Source organism: Bemisia tabaci, chromosome 3, assembly GCF_918797505.1.
Source record: "Bemisia tabaci chromosome 3, PGI_BMITA_v3".
Lineage (NCBI taxonomy): Eukaryota > Metazoa > Arthropoda > Insecta > Hemiptera > Aleyrodidae > Bemisia > Bemisia tabaci.
In genome coordinates this window covers 7041965-7058932 of record NC_092795.1, presented here as the reverse complement: position 1 = coordinate 7058932, position 16968 = coordinate 7041965, and the positions used below count along the sequence as shown (strand labels likewise).

The window sequence follows — 16968 nt, the reverse complement described above, 5'->3', positions numbered from 1 at the left end:
CAGGCAGAGGACAGGGTTGCCAAAATGAAATTCCCTGAAATTTCCCTGTTTTCCCTGACATATTTTCATAAAATTTCGTGACAATTGAAAATAGCCACACTGGAAAAAAAAGACATTGGATCTGGAGTCCAGACTCTTGAAAACATTGACAAGAAAAAGGACTTAGGATTCAATCAGATTTAAACTTAAATCAAAAGGAAATCCGCTCAAATTAGAGGCTTGGTTCTTGATTAGCTTAAATCTGATTGAATCAAGAGTTTTTTTTTCTTGTCGATGTTTTTAAGAGTCTGGACTCTAGATCCAATATGTTTTTTTTTTTTTTTTTTTTTTTTTTTTCCCAGTGAATGATTAAAAAGATATGATTAGAAATAGTTTTCAGGTAAAATTTCTTGTTCTAAGCGTCAAACCCATCCTCGGTAGCATATAAAGGCGGCTTGACAATTTTTCCCTGACATTTCCAGGTTTTCCCTGACTTTTTGAAATTCCCTGACATTTCTCGGTTTCCTTTGACTATGGCAACTTTGAGAGGAATTTCCGCTCTTCGTTGCCGAATGAGAAAGGAACAGTTTCGGAAGTTTTTCTCACATCAAAAATCATGGAATATTCTACACACAACGACGAACTCTCGGACGAGAAATAGAGATAAAAATTACTCACCCTGATGTTGGAGTGGCCTAATTTTTGGACGGACTGAACTGAGCCCAGCTGAGATTCGGGGTGGATTTCGGGTGAGAATATGCTGTCGTGGCTAACACTTAGTACGGTTGAGTGAAGACTCCTGAAAAGCATACAACGTGATATGTAAGACTTATTTCAAGCATTCTAAGAACGTTAATAACAGATTTTTCTGAAAATTTTGGTTAAGACTCTTTCGTTCCAAGGCATACAAAAATGCCACGGCCAAAATGCAATGTTTAAATCTGATGGAAGTTACTACTTTTGATCGGTGCCGGACATCATTCGGTTCGGCGCAAAACCGGGGTGTTTTAGATTTGCAAAAATTTGCATTTATTCAACTGAATATTCCTCGGTTTCTGAGTTACTTCTATGCGCTTTTAAAGTGCGCATCGTGTTCTACGCTTCATTTACCTACGGAAAATTGTATTCGCAAGTCAAAATTCGTTTATGGTTTAGTGACCAGAGATGGAAAATTTCATGAAATTTTACGAAATTTTTTGAAACTTTTGGGGATGCATTCAGAAGGCCAAGAAATGCCTAGAAACAGTGATTTTAGATTTTGAAATTTTTCACTCCAAGCCTAAATCATTCACAAATTGCGAATGATTCCCTTTGGTTTGGCGGTTAGGTTGGGGCTTTTCTCTCTTAACTCCTCTTTGTGCACCCCCTCCCCCTTTGTGCATAGCACCTCAGTAAGGCGCAATAATACTGCCGCATCAACAGGAAGAACATTTGAAACGCTTCCGGGTCTTCAAAGGTTCAATGAAAAATTCCGAAAAAAATTAATAAACATCAAATTTTGTGAAATTCATTCCAGCCTTTTGAAACTTCACTTCCAATCTCTCTTAGTGAGCCATTATTAAGACACTGACCTCCTCGACTGAAGTTCCCGGGAGTAAAGTTTCAAAAGGCTCGAATGAATTTCAAAATTTGTGAAATTGATTCGAGCACTGAAAAAACATTCTCGGCGTTTTTACCACGGTCCGTTGGTACATTTACCATCTCACTTTTTTACCAATTATTGGTAATTTTACCAAGACAGACTGGTAAGCTTACCTAAAAACCGGTATTTTTACTGTTTTTTTTTTCAGGTAAGAATACCACTTTTATTGGTTTTCTATTCCCGGTAACTTTGCCATTTTATCTAAGTAATTCTACCACAGTCGATAAAAAATATTGGCGTTTTTAGCAAGGTCCTTGGTAATTTTACCAAGAAAAAATTGGGATCTAATAGAACCCTGAATTCTTGGTAATTTTAGCCTTTTCTCAGTAAATACACAGAATTTTTTTTTCAGGGAGCCTTTTGAAACTTTGCTTGGAATCTCTGTTAGTGAGCTATTGCTAAGATACTGACCTCCTTGACTGAAGTTCCCGAAAGTGAAGTTTCAAAAGGCTCGAATAAATTTCAAATTTTGTGAAATTGATTCGAGCCTTTTGAAACTTCACTTTCGATATCTACTAGTGAGCCATTATTAAGATACTGACCTCCTCGACTGAAGCTCCCGAGAGTGAAGTTTCAAAAGGCTCGAATAAATTTCAAATTTTGTGAAATTGATTCGAGCCTTTTGAAACTCCGCTTGGAATCTCTGTTAGTGAGATACTGCAAAGATACTGACCTCCTTGACTGAGAAGGGTCCTGAATGAGTTGACTTGCGGAGCGGCTGCACTGGGCCTGGATGCCGGCGGCGTCCGTGCCGGGGTGGGGGTGCGCATCGTCGGGGGAGAGGCCCTCGCGACTCGAGTGCGGCGAGTCCGGGCCCCGCTCCCGCTCCGCCGCCCGCGGCTTCCGCCGGAAAATCCGACGCAGGCCCCGCAACGGGTGGAACCGCCGCTTCTTCGATTCTGCAACCAACCAAACACACCGTGAAAAACACTTCACTTAAACTAGTGCTATCGATTTTCTTCGAGAATCCGATTTCATAGATTTCAATCGTGACCAAAAAAATCGATTTTCCGATTAATCGATTTAAAAAATTCTAAAATTAAAAAAGGCTTCATATTAGCAGTCTTTTAAAAAATCGATTTGAAACTTCCGGGAAGTTAGCAAAAATTTTGATCCAGAAATCTGCTCGCGTGAGGCCTTGTCTCCACGGGACGTTTGCATGGGATTTGTCCCAAGTTCGAATCGCAGGAATGAAACTTCTGGGATTTTTCCCAGTTACCGTCTCCACGGGACGGGGCTCATACAGTCCTGCGACTAGTTTCACGGGAAGATAACTTGGTTTAAGTCGAGTATTTAACATGGATTAAAATAAAAAGTGCACTCAATTGACAATTAGTTACATTATTTTAACCAAACAAACATGAACAATGGAGTATTCAACAAAATATCGCATAATTCGTTTACACTTCTTCTTCTTCTCTTAGTGGGTCCCAAGGGTAAAAGGACCATACTTGGTACTGGAAAAAATATTGAGTAACTCAATATTTTTCCCAACTTCGTAAGTGGGATTTTTCCCTGGGACAAATCCCGTGAAACGGCCCGTGGAGACAAGGCCTGACAATTTACTACATTTGGGTAGCAAAAATCGGAATTTTAGATTTTGAGGGAAAAACTCGATTTACACGAATAATCGAGCCTAGTAAAGTCGATACGATTTAATCGAATTTATTGGTTAAGAAATCGATTTTTCAAAAGAATTGGTTGACTCGATTAAAATTGTTTAAACAAATCCCCATCACTCACTTGTACCTCGTACACGGAGAAAATATCTTTGATTAGGGACCCTTCATAAATTAAATAACGCTCTCAGAGGAGGGATGATAGATATACGCCTGCGTTACATTGCGTTACAATGGAGAGGTAGGGTCAGTACCAGCGTTACGTACCTCTCTCTATTAGTAAAAGACACACAAAATTCAAAATCTATCCTCCTCATTTTCCTCGTGCTAAATCAAAATGGTGTGTCTTAGCAGGAAAAAGGAAATTTAATACATTTGGAGTGAAACAATGGAGTTTGGTTCAAATTGGTGCACTTTAATTGTGAGATGCTTCACGTTTTGGCTATTGTAAAATCACCTTTATGCTGGATGAAAGTAAAAAGAATACTATTTCATACAGCTGGATAATTACCTTGTTTCCCCGTATCTTCGGCATTTTTCGAGCTGGCCGTTGGAGAGGTGTCACGGACGCAAGACATCGGTCCGATGTTAGCAGGACTCAACTGTCAACAAGAAAACAAAATAATGAGAAAAAAATCAATAAGCAATGGCTGATTTATATTACTGTTTAATTAAATATATATATTTAAGATAAAATCATTACAATCACGCGTGACACATAACACCTGATGTAGCGTAGCGCCTTGGGAGGTTCTAACGCGAAGCGATCGGGGAGAGTAGCGTAGCCCGCTCGTAATGCGCAATGCTTGAAGTATTTCAACATTTTCGCAGGCGCTTCCTGCGATGTTTATCGCGCAAGGTTCAAAACGTCGAATCTTCTTTCGGAAGATGACGTTTCTTTTCGCAGATTCGGTTACGACAAGACTCAGCCTCCTTGAACGCTTGTTGCACAGACCCTTTGTTGCTTCATAATTATTATTACTATGAAGCAACAAAACTTCCTCCGCAAAATGAAGGAGAACGCAAACTCTTTTCGACTGACTCAGAGACTTCAACGCATGAGTAGAAAAGTTGGATGGGACTAAACGCGTGATACAACTATTTCGACTTCCAAGTAGGTAAAATTGCATAAACGCGAAATGAAGGAGAACAAAAACTCTTTTCGACTGACTCAGAGACATCAACGCGTGGGTAGAAAAGTTGTTGGGGCGAGACCCGTGATGCAACTATTCCGACTTCCAAAAAGGTAAAATAGCATATCCACGAAATGAAGTAAAAACCTTTTTTCTGCTGATTCGGAGACTTTTTAACGCGAGAGTATAAAAGTTGGATGGGGAGAAACATATGCTACAACTTTTTCGACTTCTAAGAAGATAATGAAGAATTAAAAAAGTAAATGGAGACATAGTTAGAGCATTAATGGGATTGAGAAAAGAGACGAAAAAATCACAAACTAGCTAGCTGATAGTTGAAATTGGTAGACAAATTTATAGGTAAAGAGAACAAAATGGATATGGAGGGATCCTATTGATGGGAGTGGGTGGGTACAATGGACCAAACAGGTATGTAATAGGCTAACTAACGGCAACCCACAAGGGGCCCTATAGTCAGTCCATCATTACCTCCCTTAGTCGATAGGAACCACACATTTCAAACAATAGGAACACTCCATTATCCCTTTGCTTCCTTTGTCTATCAATTTCAATAAGCTGTGGGCTGATTGTTGAAATTGATAGACAAAGCTATAGACAAAGAAGACATAGGAAGTATGGAACGATCCTATTAGCCGAAATGGGCGGGTTCTTATAGACTAAGGGGGTAAATGATTGACTAACTATACGGTCTATCGTGGGTTACCGTCAGTTGGACTGAGTTAAGCAGAAAGGAACCAACCCACATTTTTGAAAAAATTGAGTTATGAGTGGTTTTGAACTCAACCACTGCTCTACTATTTGTCGCCAAAAATTCAAAATTTTTGTTGGGGCAAATTTTGCAAAAATTGAACTTTAAGTTAAACTTTTACATTGAGGCTTATGCAGGAGCTAAACTTAAAGTCTCTTTTTCTCAGTTCGATCCCGATGAGGCTTGGTTCCTTTCTGTTTAACTCCGTCCAGTTAGTCTATTGCCTATCTCCTTTATCTATTGCGACCACCCGCTTCCACCGATGGGATTCCTCCAAATCCCTGTTGTCTTCTTTGTCTATAGCTTTGTCTATCAATTTCACTACGAGGCCCAGAGAGTAGAGTCCCGTGGGAGGAGGGACGGGGGGCGGCGCGCGGCGTGGCATCGGCGCGGAGAAAGCTAGACTTTCGGTCGGTGCCCTGCTGCCCGGTGACCTTGTATTGTTTATTTATTCGTTTATTCCCCAGATTCACCCACTCCGCGCGGGGCGGCGGCGGCGCGCTCGGTGCACGCGACGCGACGCGACGCGGCGGGGACGTGGACGTGGACGTGGACGTGGACGTGGTGCGGGTCTCCGCCGGAGCATCTCGACGTCGACGACTCGACTTTCTAAACGATGTTTTGCAATCCTAATTACCGTCCCCGCCCTCCGATCCGCCTCTCGGTCCGGATCATGATCCCTCTCCTCGCGGTTCGCACCACTCGATAAAAGCGGGAGAGGCTCGCGGATCTGGTGGGCGCCAACTCCTATGTTAAGGAACAACGCCGTATGAGCCATCAGAACAGTGGCGTGGCGTGAATTGCGATGTATCGATTGTTCGGCCATTTAAACCTACGGTAAAGAATCGATTATTCAGGTGTTCGCTGCGAACACCCTGTTTATCGATCCTTTTCCATAGGTTTAAATGGCATAAAAATCGATACATCGCAAAGCACGCCACGCCACTGCATCAGAATTTGCCAAATTTCCTTTGACAAATTACGAATTTGCGGTAAAATTCGGAAATATTTTTCCCCATTTTGCACAGAATTTTTTTCGTAACTTGAACTTAAGTTACTGAAAATTTCAAGGAAAAATATTCATAACTTTCTTCATGAATAAATATTTTCTGAGAGGAAATTTGGCAATGTTCGAATGTTCATACGACGTTTTCCTTAGCACGGCAGAACGACGCCATCCACGGATCGACGAGGCCGAATCTATACGTTTGGATAGGAGGGTTATGGTGGTGACGTCACCGTTCGGTGGATCCCAGAAACGCTAGCGGGCTGATTGTTGAAATTGATGGACAAAGCGTTAGACAAAGAAGACATAGGGAGTATGGAGCAATCCTATTGGTTTAAAGGGCGGTTCTAGTGGAGAAAGGGGGAAAATAATGGACTAACTATAGGGTCTCTCGTGGGTTGCCGTTAGTTAGTCTATTACCTACCTCCTACGTCCATTGCAACCACCCGCTTCCACCGATAGGATCCCTCTATATCCATGTTGTCTCCTTTGTCTATAGCTTGTCTAATCGATTCAGCCGCAAGAGACGTCCGTGAGTTGTTTTTGAGACGGCGAGCGGTGAGACGCCGGAAAAGTTTCGTGCATTCACATATAAAAATCAGTCATTAAAAAATTAATTATCTGTCGTGAGAAAATCAGTGATTTTTAAAACCATCAGGAGAGAAGGATTTTTTTTAAAAGCAAAGTTTGTCGCTAAATTGACTATCACTTTCAATAATCAGCCTGCTGCTGCTGTGTGACAGAGAGATGGACTTCGAGGGAAAAGTTTCGTGCATCCACATAAAAAAATCAGTCATTAAACAGTTAATTATCCGTCGTGAGAAAATCAGAAATGTTTAAAATCGTCAGGAAAGAAGGATTTTTTGTTTCAATGCAATCCCCTGAAGGTACAGAGTTTTTCTTATTACCTTATTCCCTCAGAACGCATTCCAAATGCAACTTATACGAATAAATATTTCGCGCGTATCCGGTTCCCTCGGTTCAAGAGAAAAATAAGTAATTGAAAATTCTGTGTGTTCCCTGATCAAACCGTGCGCTCCGCTAAGTGCGAAACGTTCCTGGAATCGCCGAATGAGCGACCGGTCGCTTTTTTTCTGTCTCCGCGTTTGTTTATTTTTGACAGGTCATTAACGTTTCCTGAAAAGGACGCGCGAGCGTTGATCCCGCCGGGGCAACTCCAGGAGTTATTCGTAAAATCCTCAGATTGTCGTCCGACGAAATTCCGCACCATCCTGGGTAACGGATTACTCAACACTTGTTATGGGAACGAACCTCCAAACCTAACCTCTCTCGTCCCGAGTCGCGCTGGAGCAAAGACATAAAGACGGAGCGCTCGTATCTAAAAGCACGGGGAAAAAGTGAAGCTAGGTTCGGCGCTGCGCGCTTGTGTGAGTGTGTAAATGAGCGCGGGAATCCATGGCGGCAAACGGAAATTTGATTTGAACTTGTCCTCTTGATTTTTGCACATTTCTTCTTTGAAACGTATTTTAAATTCCTAAAACGAATATACTAAGAAAGTTCGGTCTGCGTCCTAATATAATACACCTACTTTTGCTCGGTAACAGGCAGTAATCTCACATAAAGTTAGTTTTTCTTCTGCTCATGGTGGTTCTGCAGGTTCAAACAGGCCGTTACAGTTCTAGATCAACGTTACTCCCAAATGAAATTAATCGGTCGACGACGGACTGAATCTAACCTAAAGTTAAAAAAATATGAGTGTGTACCTGAATTTGGGCAAAAATCAACCTAAAATACTTTGTTTCCGCAATTTTATTTATTAGTTCCCGCCCTACATTTGAATTCAAACTTGTCCCGATTTCGCCGCCAATCCTCTAGCCAATAGTAGAGGTGATTAAAAAGAAGCTCTAGAAGCTTCATTTTTTGCTTTAGTGCTCCGTCTTTATGTCTTTGCGCTGGAGTCGGTGGTTTCGACCTTGACTCTCTTAAAATATTCAGGGTCGAGTTTCGGAATCATCATGCCGTGCTAACGAAAAACTTTTATTCTTAAAAACTTTCGGAGAACTTACTCGCATTTGGACCGCGTTAAGCAGAAAGGAACCAAGCCACCTCAGCTTTTGCCATTTAACTCGGTAATTTAATTGTATACAAGAGAACGTTTGTGTAGATTCCTCTACACATTGTAAGGAATTCGCTTCGTATTATGCAAAAATTCAATGAAATTTGCACAAAAATCCGCCTGACCGTAAACAGGAGTAAAAAAATATGTATAAAATGACACTGCCGATGAAATTTGGCAATAGCTGACGTGGCTCGGTTCCTTTCTGCTTAACGCGATCCATTTTTGCTAGTGCCCATGTTTTAATGAGAGATTATTGATAATCACGGCGTGAAATGAATATTTAATTAAGGAAACTTTTACAACTTGGGAATGCTTTTACAGCGGTTTTCTTTGACGGAATTGGTGCACCGCTCCCCGAAAATAGCCTAGTAAAGTTTAAAGAAATAAGTTTTGAAAGGAACTGCGGAAATGGAAATTAGAACTAATCAAGTTGGAAGTTCCTTTTGCAAAACTACTTTTTGTACTCGGAGAAGTTTGGGTACTCAGTCCTTCTGCGGGCTGATTGTTGAAATTGATCGACAAAGTGGTAGACAAAGATGACAAGAACAGAGCGGAGCGATCTTATTGGTGGAAACGGGTGGTTGCATTAGACAGAGGCGGTAAGTCAAAGAGTAAGTAACGGCAACCTACGAAAGACCCCATGTTTGTCCATCATTTCCCCCTTACTGTATAAAAACCAGCAGTTTTGACTGATAGGGTCGCCCCACTTTCCCTTTGTCTATCAACTTCAATAATTAACTCTCTGGAATTTTTAAGAGTAATACTGCCGTGTTAAGGGAGAACGCCGTATGAACATTCAAGAGTGCCAGATTTCCTCGGATTAAAAATGTATTTTTTCCTAGAAAATTTCAGATATTTTAGATTAAATTGCGAACAAAAGTATCTGAAAATTCGGATGAAAATATTTACAACCCCCCCCCCCCCTCCATTAATGCGTATTATAACAGAGGAAATTTGGCAATGCCTAAAGGTTAATACGGTGTTTTTCCTTAGCATAGCAGAATACAAGATTAACAATTCTCATTTCTCTGTATTCAAAGACCTGAAAATCCGAAAAAAGTTCGAGTGTATTCACGGATTTTGGATGGTGTCATGAAACTCGGGAGAAATTATTTCGAGGCGCCTCCAATCAAGTGAGACGAGAGAAAGAGTTTAAAAATTTTACGTAAGAAATGACGTGAAGAGGAGCGGTGGACTGGGCCTGGGTATGACTATAATATCCTGCCGAGACATGATACTGTCTCTTGGACGGGTGGCTGCCCGGCGCGGCCGTGCCCAGCGGTCCCATCTAGCTAAGGATCTCATTACTCCCATAATTATTGCTGCACTGAAAGTGAAACACAGATAACCGACCGCGCTTGTGTTTACTTAGTAAATTGTGAGGTAATTTCTCGGGTCCGGACCGAACCTCGGACTCCACGCCAGAAAGGCAGGCAAAAAATCAACACTGATGCCGCACCGTGCCGTAGGATACCCATGGCCAAAGTGCAAAACCACTTATCTCCTTTGTGACGTAGCAGACTTTCTGTCACACTACATTTTTTCTTTAAAAAACTAGTCAACGTAATTTAATGAAAACTTCTCTGTAAACAGAATATTTTGTATACATTTCAAGCTATAAAGTTGGCTTATTCATCTTTAAAAAAAGTAAAAGGGAACGAAATTTTGAGACCTTGCAATGGAGATACGTGGTTTTGCAATTTGGCCATCGATATTCTTTTCCACTTGACCGATAATTGCTTGCTACGCATGAAAAGTATGCGAGTGATATTGATAAGTATTTACATCAGTGTCGTGCCATTATTAGAAAGATGTGAGACTGCAGCCCTGCCCAACTTTTTTTAATGAGAATAAATAAATACTTTCCAAATTAAAATTTCTCCGAGATGTCTTCAACTAAATTTTCCATACGTTTACGCAGTGACAGAAGAGACACAATTCAGCATTAAAAACATTACGGTTCACCAAAACTTGGAATTTTCACCGATCATGGTACCGTACGAAGTGCCGATGTTCCCTGCATCTGAAAGGGTTTCTAACCCAAGTCCCTGCTTGTTTCCAGGATTTTCAATTTAAACTCCCTCAGGTTCTCAGGGCTTTTTTCGAAAATGTTCACTGCTTTTAGGACTTCTACTAGGAGTCCCTGTGTTTTGGATTGTAGTTCTCCTTATTCAGTTATTTTGTATCTATGGGTTTGTACCATTGCTAAGGACCCTTGAAATATGTAATGATACAGGAGAGCAAATTTTAAAAAAATGAACGAAGAAATAAAAATTGAACATTCCTTGTCCGAAGCGTCAAAACTTTTACATTTTAACTGTGACGACTTGAGAAATGCCTTAGACTACCATAAATTAACCATAAAAAGGAGGAACATGGATGTTGTGCTCACACTAACTGTGTGCTCTCCTTATCAGTAAATAGTATCATTGTGAAATCTGATATACGAACAGCCAGGTCTGCATTCGTTTTGCGGGCTGAGATATTAGTTGATTCCTCATAATTACATATATTGATAATTCGTCGGTATTTTGAACATGTTCTCCTTTACGTAGTAATATTTGCGGTCAGTCATTGAATTTAATAATATTGCATCACGCGGCAACGGCGTGTGGCAAAAGCCCGCATTTACGTTATATCGATATGAAATCACTTCATTAATCGGTAAACAAGGCTTGGAGCTTGATTATTTACAATTAGAGGAGGATTATGAGGGGCTTCAAGTTGGATTATTCGTATCGATTCATTCATGTCTAACGAGCTGCCGAGTCCCGCCGGACGCGAAGTAAGAGAAATTCAAAGGCTGCGCTGATCAACCAGTGGACCAGGTAAGAGCTAAACGATAAAGGTAAGGACGAGAAAGCAACATACGAAGAGGTCAAAAATCAAAAATATAATTTCAAACGGAAAAAAATTTGTTCGATTAGTTAGGATTTCAATTAATATTCCCGGGCGAGAATTCTCGTTGGCTTAATAGGAAGTCCCCTGGTTTCAAACGGTCTTCCTGTTCAGAAAGTAACATACAAAGAGGTCAAAAATCAAAATATAATTTCAAACGGAAAAAATGTGTTCGATAGTTAGATTCATTATATTCCGGCAGAATTCTTGCTTATAGGAATCCCTGTTTCAAACGTATCCTGTCGAAAGTAAATACAAGGGTCAAAATCAGAATATAACTCAATGGAAAAAATTGTTCGATAGTTGAATTTCATTAATTCCGGCAAATTTCGATGGCCTGATTTAAACGGTATTCCTGTTCAGAAAGTAAAATACAAGGGGTCAAAAATCAAAAATATAACTCCAAATGGAAAAAAATGTGTTCGATTAGTTATGATTTCAATTAATATTCCCGGGCAAGAATTCTCGATGGCCCCTTGATTTAAACGGTATTCCTGTTCAGAAAGTAACATACGAAGAGGTCAAAAATCAAAAATATAATTTCAAACGGGAAAAAATGTGTTCGATTAGTTATGATTTCAATTAATATTCCCGGGCGAGAATTCTCGTTGGCTTGATAGGAAGTCCCCTTGTTTCAAACGGTATTCCTGTTCAGAAAGTAACATACAAAGAGGTCAAAAATTATAAATATTAGTCATGCATAGTCTAAACGGAGGAAATTTTCTGTTGGATTAATTTGGATTTCAATTAATATTCCCGGACGAGAATTCTCGTTGTGTCAATAGGAAGTCCCCTTGTGTAAAACGGTATTTGTGTTATGTTAAAGTGTCGTCCTGTCACTTCCAACGAAATTTCCAGGTGACTTGTTGAGGATTTTCGGCAGTGGCGGGGCGTAAATGATAGCTTATCGATATTCGCCCATTTGAAGCTATGGTAAAGAATCGATTATTAAAATGTTCGTTGCAAACGCCCTATTTGTCGATCATTTTCTATAGGTTTAAATGGCAGATCAATCGATACATCGCGAAGCACGCCAGCACGCCACTGATTCCCGGCCGGGAATTATTAAGTTGCAACTATTTCTCAGTTCACAAACAGTTTGAAAAATCTCACGCACGTAGAACTAAACCTTACGAGCCAAATCGAATCAATACATTAATCATTACACTAAAGTAAACTCACGATGGCTAGTGAGTTAGTTTTTGAAAAAATTATTTTAAATAATCTTTAATAACTAGTTAATCTCCATTAAAAAATTGACGTTTTAAAAACAAATTAGAAAAAAAACAGGATTAAAATGTTTCAATAGCGAAAAAATAATGGAATACTTTCATTTCCAGGCGGAGCGTTTCAGCGGGTTAAAGCAAATTTTCTTGTAAAACGAGAAGTTTGATCGCGATAGATTCGCAAAATATTTGTTGCGAAGAAGGTAAGGCTCTTAGAATTTCGATGGAAAAATACTGAGACTGAGTTCAAAGAAAAGAACTGTTGCAAATTTTCAAAGAAATTCAGTCGAGAACTTTAATCCCTTCTAATCCATTTCGTGTTTATGCATAGTAAATGCCAAACTCCGTAAAAACTATCATGTCTGCAAACTTGTCGGAAATTTCATTTATCACGCTGCTTCTAAAGAAAGCCGTGTACGTCTTAAAAAACCAAATTGGGGAGTACTGGTTCTCATAAAAATGCGTAAGCCAACAGAGATGTAAGCTGAAATCTAAACGAATGGTGCTCGCACAGCAAATCACTGCAAACCTAAGCTGAGCAACTATTCGAGCTTCCCGGTCGTGCGGAAAGTATCACTCAGAGTTGAAGGAGAAACGAACGGCCCAAGTTGCGACCGAGAGCAACTATGAGTCACGCTGAGCGCTAAGCGTCCACTTACGGCGAGAGAACAAGCCACGTGAATGTTGCCGTGCTAAGGAAAAACGTCGTATGAGCCTCCAAGCGTTGCCACATTTGCTTTGATAAAATATGAATTTACTGGGAAACTTTCAAACAAATATCTTCCGATTTTTTAGATAATTTTGTTCGCAATTAAATCTCAAATATCGAAAAATTTCAATGTAAAATATGCCTGACATTCTTCCAAAGTACTTTATCAGGATAATGTAGCAATATTCAAAGGTACATACGAAGTTTTTCCTTTAGCCCAGTAGACGATAGCCTTAAATAATTTCTTTCAACAGGGCATTTTAAAAAAAATCATGCTTCATACTTAGAAAAGTAGTCAAAAATAACCATCGACAACCCGGAGTTTAGATTCAAGCTATAATTCTTTGACTCAAGTTTTATCATTTTTCGGTTGAGGTACAGTTCTACTTCCGCTGACTTTGTTAGTTCGCCCGCACTATACAAACGTCGCTGTTTGCGTTACGGAGGTCTTGAATTTTCACAGAGACTTCGGTTCATTGACCGGTAACGCCGCAGTTCGTTTTGTTGTCAGAAGACAAAAACGGGTGGTCATGGCAACGTAAGCAGCGAGTCTAGTGGCGAAGTATTATGATCGATTATCGATACTTCCCCGCTTCAAGCTATGTTAAAGGATAGATTATTAAGGTGTTCGTTGCGAACACGATGTCTATCGATCCTTTTCCATAGGTTTAAATGGCAGATCAATCGATATATCGCTAGACACGCCACGGCACCGAGCGATCGCACGATAAAAATCGTAATGGGTGGGGGCGGAGAGAATCCTCATTCCTCGCGACTTCCATTGAGAATCATAAAATCAAGCAATAGCGACGCACAAGGCGAGAAGGTCCTGATTTTTTGGTGTAAAGTGCAAGTGGGGCAGCAAAAAGATCCTAGTATGTGTTATTCACATCAGTTAATGACAACGCACAAATGATGACATGTAAATGATCTGCATTTAATTTGAATGGGGCCGGTATGGTGTAAGTCGCAGGCGATTAGTCAAATCAGGCATTTTATCAAATGCCTCGGCAAATAATCAAATGTTCTTACTCGGATTGAATTCCTTATTCTTTTGCTAATTTTTAACAAAGTAATTCATTTCTGTTGTAAAAAAAATCTCTAAACTTTGCATCACATAAAAGTATTTGAAACAGTTTTTAGCTCCTGAACGAACGTATACGACGAAATTTACGATTTACATTTCCGCCTTAGTCTTCAACAGCCTCCTTCTTCAACCGATAGGATTTCTCCATGTTTCCTATGTCTTCTCAGTCCTGGAGTCCCTTTATACTGAGAGTCAAGACAACTCCCCCTCATGGAGTCACAAACAGGAATAAAGATTACAGAAATCGAACGTTTTTTGTAATCTTTGATCGGTCCATTCTCAAATTCCTTTCTCCGTTCCTTCTCTCATTCCGTTTGCTTCTTGCCGAACCCGTAATTCCTTGGTCCACTCTAGATTATAATCTTTGCAATCGGTGAAAATGTAATCTTTATTCCCGTTTGTGACACTGTGAAGGCCAAAAATACGGGAACCAATCAGAAATGGATTCACATTGTCTTGACTCTCAGTATAAAGGGACTCTACTCAGTCCATGGGTCGGCACCCGTTCTGATTGGGCCTTGCCGGGATGAGGTTGCGGATCCTCCTGCACGTCTGGAAAGTGGAGTAACCATCGTCGTCGTCGGAGTCGGCGAAAAGGTCGGAGGGCACCCGTGACCCGGGCCAGAAGTCGGGAGTCGGGGCCATTGCTCAATGCTCAATGCAGCGTCACGTACAGTTGCGGCCACTTACACTCCTGCCTCACATACGGGCCTTGTTGCCGGATCCACGCTGACTCCACGCGCGTTGCCACTCCGACGCAGCGCTGTTCCGCCACGTTCGGCAACGCTGCTCTTGGCCACTTACCGCCTTCAGATTCGAGAGCGTCTCCCGCTTATCCTCTGTCACGAACCCCCGAGTCCCACGTTGCCGATCCAGGAAAAAAATTCCCCCAAAAAAAAATTTAGAAAAAAATTACAGTTCAACTACTGACCGATGACCTAGAGTACCTATATTGAGAGAGTATGGCTACTGGGCCCCATGGAGAGGCTAAGGACCCAAAAATGGCGGTGCTTTGTTTTGGTTTTTGTGGATGGGAGGGGGGTCATTGCCAACTTTTGACGGTTATCACCAACCGCACTTGCTGCCAACCTTACTACATCTAAGATGATTTTTCTCAAAAATTGCACACGATTAGCCTTAAAAATATGTAAAGATGTCGATATAGTGCATTTGAGTAAATTTCTCATATACATTAACTTATGGCGTCCGCCATTTTTGGGTCCTAAGGGCTCCGTCCAGCCTAAGATGGCTGAGCCAATCAGAGGTGGTAACCCCAGTGGCCATACTCTCTCAATATAGGTACTCTACGATGACCCTGCAGTGGCTCTTCTTCTTAAAAAGACTTGTGTAATTTTTGGTCAAAATCGAGAGAGGTTCAATAAGTTTTTCTGAGTCTTTGTCTAAGGACTGATTATTGAATTTGATAGATAAAGCTATGGTCAAATAGGACGAAAGCGGGTCGATTGCTGAATCGTTATCAACTGATCCTGGTCATTGGCGGATCCAGCAAATTGGCAACATTATCTTTTTCTCCATTAAAACCTATGAAAATGTGTCGATTCTGGGAGGGGCCAGTCGTTCCGACGAGAATCGATCATTTAGCATGGGTTTAAATGAACAGAATCCGGCGTTGCTAAATTGCTGGATCCGCCTCTGATCCTGGTCAATAAATCCCTATCTTGGCAGTGCTATTTCTCGATTAAAGTCGTTGAATAACGATTTAACAATCCAGGCGCTGGAAAAAGGAGCTATACCTGGGTTGATACCTCGCGAATACCTCTGGTGGTTGTTACATGTAGAGAAAAAGGGGAAATGATGAGCTAACCAGAGGATTTCTCATGGGTACAGCATACCATTAGTTAGCCTAGCAGTTAACTTCTTTGACCATTGTAACCACTCGCTTTCACCGACACTGACAAAAAATTTACTGACTATATAAACATACCGTCCTTTCGGTCTCAGAGGCCGAAAATTCCGGGTGCTGGAGCCGTAGCTTTGATTGCTCCGGGTGCCACGCCCGGAACTTTCAGCCTCTGAGCCCGGAAAGGACGGTATACCAATATAGCCCGTAAGGACGGCTTCCACGGCCAGAGTTTTTTTTCCGTGTACAGGATCCCTCCATTTTCATCTTGTCCTCTTTTTGTGTAGCTCAGTCCATTAAGTTTAATGATCAACCCGCTGTGCTCCGAGGATACCACGCCAAATTTTAAAAGCAACTCGACCGACCGAAATGAGATTCACTCCACGATCCGTCTAGCGACTCGGCGGCCGCCGAATGTGAAGTACCGGCAGAAAACCCGGTATCACGATCGCGGTTCGGTGTTAAGTGGCCGAAGCCTTTGTTCCGCAAATCGGAAAATATGTCATCGACTCATCGAGCCTGGCCCGGGAGAGGGCGGAGGGAGGGGGAGTGGAGGGTCGTTTACCTCGCGTAAGATGAGAGGCGATTAAAGCTCCCCGGTGGTGGCGAGGGGGGGGGGGGACGCGGGAGGGGCGCGCGCTCCGAGCTTGAGTGAAGTGCATCAATTTATGCGCGAGCGTTATACGTTACACGTTTGTCTTAAAACTCCGCTCATAATTTGCATACATACACATTTCGCATTCTTCCCGAGCGCGGTTGCCGTGCGCCCCACGGGATTTGATTTTACCGTTGTTTTCGACAAAAATTAAAAGCAAAATTCACACTGGCACATTTTTTCATGATTCGTGTGAGATTTTACATAGAAAAAAATGGAAATACTTACACAAATTTTCGTTTTTCGGAAAAAAGACTTCGATTTTAAGGGTGAATCATACGGAGCACTAAAGTATTCGATTCTA

The 16968-nt window shown here is 41.2% G+C and overlaps 1 protein-coding gene across 2 annotated transcripts in view; it reads right to left on the bottom strand.

The window, feature by feature from the left end:
• The window catches only part of LOC109030808 (uncharacterized), a 100535-nt gene that overhangs the window by 69624 nt on the left and 13943 nt on the right, over nt 1-16968 (bottom strand). For both annotated transcript variants that reach the window (XM_072297689.1, XM_072297690.1), the window contains 3 exons: nt 3752-3842; nt 2295-2520; nt 658-778 (listed from right to left, as the gene is read on the bottom strand). In XM_072297689.1, the coding sequence (XP_072153790.1) occupies nt 658-778; nt 2295-2520; nt 3752-3818 (414 nt within the window). In that variant the 5' untranslated portion in view covers nt 3819-3842. The remainder of the gene's footprint in view (nt 1-657; nt 779-2294; nt 2521-3751; nt 3843-16968) is intronic.